General features: G+C 50.3%; 1 protein-coding gene across 2 annotated transcripts; it reads right to left on the bottom strand.

Moving 5' to 3' along the window:
• Window positions 1-458: 458 nt before the first annotated feature.
• Window positions 459-6,263, bottom strand: IL12B (interleukin 12B). Of its 2 annotated transcripts, XM_054516461.1 has the most exons (7): window positions 6,179-6,263; window positions 5,048-5,335; window positions 4,230-4,341; window positions 3,135-3,328; window positions 2,266-2,411; window positions 601-716; window positions 459-512 (listed from the first exon to the last, which is right to left on the bottom strand). In XM_054516461.1, exons 1-7 carry the CDS (start codon window positions 6,261-6,263, stop codon window positions 509-511), a joined length of 945 nt encoding a protein of 314 aa, XP_054372436.1. In that variant the 3' UTR covers window positions 459-508. The 2 variants fall into 2 exon arrangements, with proteins under 2 accessions (XP_054372436.1, XP_036247797.1); XM_036391904.1 differs by lacking the exon at window positions 459-512 and having other exon boundaries at window positions 597-716.
• Window positions 6,264-8,972: the final 2,709 nt, after the last annotated feature.

An 8,972-nucleotide genomic window follows, 5' to 3' on the forward strand; every position in this document is an offset into this window, starting at 1 on the left:
AATATGCAAATAATTAAACAATTTAAATAATGGAAGATTCAAACAGTTCTTTCAGGAAGTGACTTTCCAAATAAGTTAACACATGCAGTGGTTTAAACAGCAACTGCCATCCAGTGGCCTTGCAAAGTCAATAAATAAATAAATAAATAAATAAATAAATAAATAAATAAATACTAAATAAATACTAAATAAATAAATAGCAAATAAATAAATAAATATGAAATAAATAAAGGCACAATAATAATATAAGGACATACAATAATAGCTGCCAGCAACATGTCAAAATCATGTTCATGAAACATGATGGATGCTAAAAGTGCAACTTGATTCTGGGGGATTTAGAAGCTCCCAAAATCAGGACCACATTCAACTGTTACCAAAAAAAAAAAAAAAAAGTTATGGCTTCTTAAGAATCTCAAATGGAAACTTCTCTTCTAATTGTGCTTCTGTTCTTGTGCTAATTCATTCTTTGCTTTCTCTAGGAGCACTGTGCCACCTTCCTTACAGGTTATCTGTGAAATAACATCAGAAATTTCATTTCCATGTGGATTTCCACCAGAACTCTGGGTTCTCCCCAGCCCAGCCTGGCTGGGTCCTTACCTGCAGAGCGAGGACCAGGAGCTCCAGGAGCTGAGGTAGCAGCGGTCCCTGGCCTGCACCCACACCTCTGCTGGCCCTGGGGGCAGCTGCACCGACTGCTCCTCCGTGTCGTACACCTGGGGACAGGGACAGCTCCTTCAGGGGGGACAGGGCCCCCACAGGCCACCAGGAAGGGTCACTGAGCCCCCACCACAGCCTGGGCTCCCAAAGGTCCCAAAATCCAGGGGCTTGGGAGAACCTGAGCTCAGCAGAAAGAGCTGGAAAGCTCAAGTACAGCTGAGGGTGTCCCAAAGTGACCCAAACCCACTGAGAGGTGTCCCAAAGTGACCCAAACCCACAGAGGGGATGCTCCAAATGACCCAAACCCACAGAGGGGATTCTCCAAATGACCCAAACTCACTGAGGGAGGTGCTCTAAATGACCCAAATCTACTGAGGGGATTGTCTCAATAAGATCCAAACCCTCTGAGGGTGCAAATGACCCAAACCCACTGAGCCTGGTGTTCTGAATGCCCCAAACTCCCTGAGGTGGATGTTCTGAACAACCCAAACCCCAAGCCTAACACTTATTAAACAAAGGGGTGGTTTGTTAATCTGGGCTTTTCTCTTTCCCCTCCTTCTCCCAGAGCAGGAGCCCTGAGATCCAGAGGCTGCTCCTCCTCAGGACCATCCCCAGGCGTGCAGGAATTTTCACCTCCAGGAGCCGGGACCGAGCCCGGGGGAACGGCCCCATCTGCTGGACGGGCTGGATCCATCCCCAGCGGGAAACATCCCCGGGTGCCTTTGGATTCCCCCGGAATAACCATTCCTGACCCGGGATAACCCGGGATAACCATTCCTGACCCGGGATAACCATTCCTGACCCGGGATAACCATTCCTGACCCGGGATAACCATTCCTAACCCAGGATAACCCGGGATAACCATTCCTGACCCGGGATAACCCGGGATAACCTGGGATAACCCGGGATAACCATTCCTGACCTGGGATATTTTATGGAAAATAAAGCACATTCCTAGACTCAATCTGCATAAGATCTTTTTTTTTTTGGGGCCTGGAGGGTTGCAGAGGGCTCTGCTGGTCACCCAGGAATATTTTAAGCACCTGCTGAGCATTAATGCATTTAGGAAAAGCTCTGTTATTGTAGGATGCTGCCTCCAGGGCAGGCCGTTGTGTGTCTGAGGTAATTTGGGCACACATTGGAGATTTAACCCTGAGACAGTTAATTAATCCCATTAATTTACTGGGAATTAGGGGGTGAAGACCAGACTCTCCATAGAAATGCTTCCAGATGAGTCACTGAGCTCTGATTTCCAATTCACTTAGAAAGTCTGAGCTGCCCAGGGATGAACAACACAGGAGGAAATTTGTGTCACAGATCCTGGGGTTCTGGGTTTGGAAATTGGGATTTCCCCTCATGAGGCCCTGCACAGCCTCCAATGAATTAGTAAACACAACCATGCAATGCTGGACAGGATTTTCTGTCCTCAGCTGCCTCAGGGATCTTCCTGCTCATGGACCTAGGAAAGGCTTTTTCTGCCAGGATAGAATTTGCCACTTTTGGGGCTCAGCACCATTTTTTAAATTTTTGTTGATTTTTCTTGCATACAAAAATTATTTCTACTATTCAGGCAAGAAAATTGTGTCTCAAATGTTGTGTTTCTACCTGGTATCTGTGTCTCCTTGTGCTTTTAACTTTGACCTTGAAAGTCAAAGGGAAGTAGGAGTTTGGGGTGCTCCAGGTCCTGGGGTATGTCCAGGTCACTGTTCCATTGGTGGCCACGTGCTGGCACTGGGGGGGGTCAGGCTTTACTGCAAGAGAAAACACAGAGGGAATTAATTCATGGTGACAGCTGAATGTTGGTGTGTTAGTGGTGAGAGTTTTACAGGAATGAGCTTTGGGAGCCTCAGGGTTAGGAGAGGAGCAGCCTTGAGCAGTGATAGCTGCCTTGGGTGCTTTTTATGGAAAATAAAGCACATTCCTAGACTCAATCTGGATAAGATTCTTCTTTTTTTTTTTTGGCCTGGAGGGTTGCAGAGGGCTCTGCTGGTCACACAGGAATATCTTCAGCACCTGCTGACCATTAATGCATTTAGGAGAAGCTCTGTTTCTGTGGGATGCTGCCTCATTTTCCTGTGCCCTGTGGCCACCATCAGAGCCCTCTCATTCCTGTCCCTGTCTGTGAACCTGCCCTGGCTGCCCATCTGGGAATGGCTGAGGAGGGAAACATCCACAGCCTGAGCAGCTCTCAGAGAGGAGCCTGCTGCATTATTCCCTGCTTTGTCCCTTCCCAACCACATCCATCCTCTGGGGACACCCGTGGGTGTTGGGGCACTGCAGGTCACAAGCCTGGAAGATGCTGCTGCTTCACTTCCTCATCCTTTTCTGTCCTGGCATCCCCTGTTCCTGTAACTGGGGCCTGGTGGACATTTACAGAGCACGGGGCAGGGATTCCCAGGGCTGGGCTGAGCCCTGACTCCCACTGGCAGCAGCAAAACAAAGCCCAGAACAGCCCCCACTGCTGGGCTACTCACCAATGTCCCTGATGAAGAAGCTGGCGGTGTAGTTCTCATACACCACCTCATCAATGGCCTCCAGGAGGATGTCAATGGGCTGGTGCTCCTCAGCAAAGGGACAGAAGTTCTCCTTGTGGCACTGGGCTGTGTAGGTGGTCAGGTCCCCCTCGGTGACAGCCACGGGGCTGCTGCAGGACACGTCTGCCTGGGGGCTGGAACAGAGCAGGGACAGGCTCAGGGAATGCTGATGGTCCTGGCAATGGCTGCCACAACAGCAGCACTGGTGAGGAAATGGTTTGGTTTGCCTGCAGTTTGTCTGCTGCAGAAAAGGGTCAGTGGGAGCTGCCACACTCCCAGTGCTGTGGGATGGATTAATGTCAATTCTCAGCCTCAGCTCACCCCTGCCTCAGCAGCAGCAATTAATATTTAAACCTCAACCAGGATCTCCCATTTCCACCATCCAGCTTCCTGCTTTGTGCCTCTGCCCTCTCCCAAACCCTGCTGAAGGAATGAGGGCTGAGGAGTCTCCACTGGAGAACAAAACACCAAAAGCTGCCAAAGCACCACCTGAGGCTGGCCCTGGTTTTGCTCTCAGCCAGCTGCACCCCTTTGCAGCTGTTTCTCCTCTAGCAGGCTGGGGTGACCTTTGCTGGAGCACTCCATGTTTTGGAGAACCCCCGGGGCAGTGGGAGGCAGGAAATCCCCCCAGGGTTCCCAGCACAGGTTTCTGCAGGGTTCCTCAGCCCAGCCTTGTCGGGGCCATGTGCTCTGCAGTGGGGGCAGCCTCCCACTCCACCCTGCCCTGGGAGCTGTGGTTCTTTCTGCCTTGGCTCCACTTCCTCTCCGCCCTCCACCGACTGTTTTGCTATTGCTTAAGTTACCCAGTGGCTACTCCAGACCACTTGGACTCATTCCTTTTTCAAGGTTTTAATAATTTCTGAGTGACTTCCATGCCCTTTTTAAGTTAACTTTGTCCCAGTAATGACTCAAAACATTTTGGGGATGTTCAGACTTGGAAAAGAGATCTCCCCCCATGTGCATGCCCCAACAGCCTGAAATCCTACACAGAGTAACACCAAAGGCTGCCCTGTGAAGGGAAGGACAAACTCTTACCCTTCCAGGCTTCTGATGGTGAACTTCACATTTGGATTATTTTCTGTCATCCAGGAACATGTGAAAATTCCAGAGTAGTTTTTTGCCTCACACTTCAAAAATGTCCTGGGGTCTAGACAGAGAAAAACAGAAACCAGGAGTTATTTACTCTTGTTTGCCAAAATGGCCAAGGCAGAGAGAAACAATTCCTGAATTCACAGATTCCCTGGCAGCACCATGAGGGACTCAAATACAAGACTCAGATGAGTGAGGCTCATGCAGAAAATGCAGAACATCCCAGGCTTGTCTCCTGAATGGAGAGACCCAAATAGCAGCACTTCAAACCTGGGCCAGGTTCTGCCAAATCCCAGAATCCTGGAATCTCCTGAGCTGGAAGAGACCCACAAGGATCATGGAGTGCAACTGCCCAGCCCCAAAATCCCACCTGGGCATCCCTGGAGTGGTGTCCAAGCCCTCCTGGAGCTCTGGCAGCCTCAGGCTGTGCCCATCCCTGGGGAGCCTGGGCAGTGCCAGCACCCTCTGGGGAAGAACCTTTCCCAAAATCCAGCCTGACCCTGCCCTTGCCCAGCCCCAGCCCTTCCCTGGCTCCTGTCATGCAGCCCTGATTTTCCAAACCAGGAATTCCTCCCATCCTCTCAGCCTGGAGAATCCCCCATCAATCCCATGGCCCCAGTCCCTGTGCTGCTCATCAGCTGCACTGCCCAGAGCCACAGGAGGGATGATTTCCTGCCACTGCCAGCACAGCAAACCCCTTTGCAAGGACGTTCCCAGAGCCTGCAGCAAGCTGAGCAGGACAATCCCCGGCCCTGGGGCCGTACCCTGGAAGGTTTTGAGGATGTCCCTGAGGATGCTCCCGCCGGGGCCGATCCTGGCGATGAGCAGCAGGCTGGAGCTCAGCACCCTCAGGCTCTCCTGGCTCACACAGCTGTAGTTGCCGGCGTCCGGGAGCTCCTTCACTGCCACTCTCAGGGTCTTCCCTGTCTGTTTGCCCTCCTGCAAAGGGCTGGAGTCCTTTCTCCAGAGCACGGCCTCCTCAGGGCTGTCACAGCTCAGCTCCACCGTGGTGGCCGGGGCCTCGGCGTCCCACTGGGAGTCGATGACGAACACTGGGAAGGGCACAGGAGACGTCAGGAGCTGCTCCCGCTGACCAGGCCGAGCCCTTCCTGCAGCCCTGCCTGCAGGGAGCTCCCCAGGGAGGCTTTTCCAAAGGGAGAAACCCTGGGAAAGCTGTGAAACATGGGATCCCAGCTGGCAGGAAACACTCAGCTCTAGGGAGTCTGGGGGTGTCCCAGACTCCCTGTGGGCACGGGCAAAGGGAATCTTCAAACTCAAAGTTTACCCTCAGTGCTGACAAACAGATTTGCTGCTTTCAGCATCCAATCCCTCCCAGGGAACCCCCAGGATAAATATTCTTTTTAATGTGAAGATAAGTAACTGAAAGAGAGGACAATCTGAATTTAGCCCAATTCTCTGATAAATTATTCAAAATAATTGTTTATTACCTACCCTACATTTTCACAAATAGATTTACATTTGTGAAAATGTAGGGTAGGTAATAAACAATTATTTTATTTATTTATATATTTATATTTTATATTATTTATTTATATCTTTGCCAGAGAAGCTGATCAACTATTTCTAGGTTTTAGGTTTTACTCAGAATTTTTTTTTTAGAGCTGTTCCCTTAGTCACAGTTTTTGTATCCAGGCTGTGTGACTTTGAACACGAGGAGAAGGAATAGGAAATAAAGCAGTTGCTAATGCAAATATTGCCAATATGCTGTTGGAAGACATTTTAGGACTTTTAAATGTTTTTCCATGAACTCCAATTAATTATGGTCAAAGAAATAAACATAGGGCCTTGGCCTAAGATACTGGAGTCAACAGATCCTGTTCAAGTGGCCACAATTATAATTCCAAAGTTTTAGGTCTAAGCAGAGATTTCCTTACCATTTTCCTGCAGTTTCCACTGGGCACTTTCCAGTATGGCAGCAAAGGAAATGAGGGACAGTAAGGCACAGAGGAGGTGAGGCATCTGTAGGGGAGAAAAACCCAATTATTAAACTTCACTGAGGCTGGCTGAGTGTGCTCCAAAGTCAGGCTGGGGCTGGGCAAGGTGACAAGGACACAAAATGAGCCCCAGTGAGCTGAGGAACATCCTCCCATTCTGAGAACTCTGGGATCCCTTACAAATGGGATCTCGGGTTTGTGCTGGAGCTGGAGCCATGATTTTGGTCCATTTGGGATTCTCATGCCAAGGCAGTTTAGAGAATGACTCCAAGGGGATTGTGTGAGCGGCTCTGGGCTGGTGCCTTGTTAAATGTTCCTGGTGCAGGAAAAGCCCTGCTTGGTGCAGTGGGGCCAATCCCATGGGAAAGGCACTGGATGAAGGATCAGGGGCTGCCCAGGCAGGTTTGCATCCCCAGCCCTGGAGGTGGCACTGGGACAGGCTGGGGATGGGCACAGCCTGGACTGGTGATCCCAAAGCTCTTTCCCAGCCCTGGTGATTCCATGATTCCCCATGGACTGCCCTGAAGGATCAATGGCATCACCTTCCACCCACCCAAAGCCCCGTTTGGCTCAGCTCATCAGCAGTTCCACTGAAGCAAAGGGTTGAGGATGACTCCAAGGAGCTGCTGAAGGTTCTGCTGGGTTCTGCCTCCATCTCTGAACAGGTGACAGCAGGGCCAGTGCCCAGGGCAGAGCTGATCCCAGCTCCACTTTTACTCCTGGCTCTGGAATCCATCTGAGCTCTCACAGCCTGAGCTTGTGAACAATTCCAGGCAAAATTCCTCTGGGTTCAGTGCCCAGCTCTGTCTGCAGCAAGGGCTGGGAGTGGAGATCATTGCTGCTCTATGTCCAATGTATGAATGGATATTTCTCCTGAATTTGTTCCAAATACCACCAGAACTCTCCATAAAACACCAAATACCTTTGCCAAATATTGTCATAACTACTGGGTGAATAAAAGCTCTAATTTATTTAAACTCTAATTTTTTAACTCTAAAAACCAGTTATTGAGGTGCACTTCCAGACCTTTCAAACTGAGAGTAAACCAAAATAACAGAAATAAAATCTCTTCAAGAAAGAGATGGTGAATATAATTTTCAAAGCCTATTCTAACTACAGTGGGAGGCTGAATGCAGGTGAAAAACACAAAATTAAGTGGCTTGAGTTGTTTTTTTTTCCTCCCAAACCACTCTTTCTGTAATGAAAGAGGAGTAGCCCTCCTGATTCCTTGAGAGCAGAGTGTGTTCCTGAGCAGATCAGTTCCTAGTGCAGCTTCTGCTGTTCTGAGCATCCTAAATCCTGGTCACAAATCATCCAGTGCCCTTTGGATGTGTATCCAGCTCTTAATGGGACCAGGAGCTACAATAAAGTGCCTGGAGAGTGCCCAGGAGAGGCAGCAGCTCCTGTTGTGCTCAGAGAGGGGCACAAGGCTCAGGGAAAAGCCAGTTATTATTGGACAGAAATGACAGAATAATTTTGGTTTGGAAAAGAGCTCTAAAATATATTATATCCTATTAGCAGTGCTAATAACTGCTTCATTACACTCTCAGATTGCAGGCAGGATTAGCTGGAATTTCCAACAGAAAGATTCATTTGGCAACTTTCTGAAAATTGCTGGTTTCTGTCACAGAAACATGAAATTCGTCACCACACTTCATAAACCTGAAACTGAACATCAAAACAGCAGCTCAGACTGGGGGACAGCAGTGGGACTTGTGCCTTTTCTTCCATTCATCACAAACAAAACTTCCAAAACAGAAAAGTTTCTCCTGCTTTGAGGGAGAAGCTGCACGATTCAGGTTTTTGATGAAAACAGTCAACAATTTGCATGGAAATGTTTCACATTGTAGATGTGGGAGAGCACCCCTCCCCCATCTCAAAATTTTATTGAAAAGTTAATCAGAAATAAGCTCAGATGCTGAACAACACCAGTGAGTGCCTGAGCACTTCAGAAATGAGAATATTCCAGCTCCAAACGTTCAGGGAATCACAGAGTCATGGAACAGTTTGGGCTGGAAGGGCCTCAAAGCCCCCCCAGTGCCACCCCTGCCATGGCAGGGCCACCTCCCAGTGTCCCAGGGGCTCCCAGCCCCAGTGTCCAGCCTGGCCTTGGGCACTGCCAGGGATGCAGGGGCAGCCCCAGCTGCTCTGGCAATTCCAGCCCAGCCAGGAATTCCTCATGGCCAAGATCCCATCCAGCCCTGCCCTCTGGCCCTGGCAGCCATTCCCTGGCTCCTGTCCCTCCATCCTTGTCCCCAGCCCCTGTGCAGCTCTCCTGGAGCCCCTTCAGGCCCTGGAAGGGCTCTGAGCTCTCCCTGGATCCTTTTCCTCTCCAGGTGAGCTCCCCCAGCTCTCCCAGCCTGGCTCCAGCCCTGGAGCAGCTCCGTGGCTCCTCTGGGCTCTCTCCAGCAGCTCCAGGTCCTGCTGATGTTGGAGACCCCAGGCAGGAGGCTCTGCAGGTGGGGTCTCACCTGAGCACAGGGGCAGAGTGTCCTTGGTGTCCCTCGGTCCCTCTGGAGCTCGAGGGCTGGGGCTGAGCCCAGGCTCCTTCCCTGGGAATCTCCAAAGGATTCCTGTCAGGAAGGAACCTCTGGACCTCACCTGGGCCAGCCCCAGCTCAGGCAGGAGCCAATGGGACAGAACAGCCATGGAAAGGAGTTTGGCAGCTCTCCCAGCCCAGAAACACCAAGCCTGGTCAATAAAAGGATTCTTACTGCCAGGTGACACAGGGTAC

This window comes from Molothrus ater, chromosome 15 (assembly GCF_012460135.2).
Source record: "Molothrus ater isolate BHLD 08-10-18 breed brown headed cowbird chromosome 15, BPBGC_Mater_1.1, whole genome shotgun sequence".
Classification (NCBI taxonomy): Eukaryota; Metazoa; Chordata; class Aves; order Passeriformes; family Icteridae; genus Molothrus; species Molothrus ater.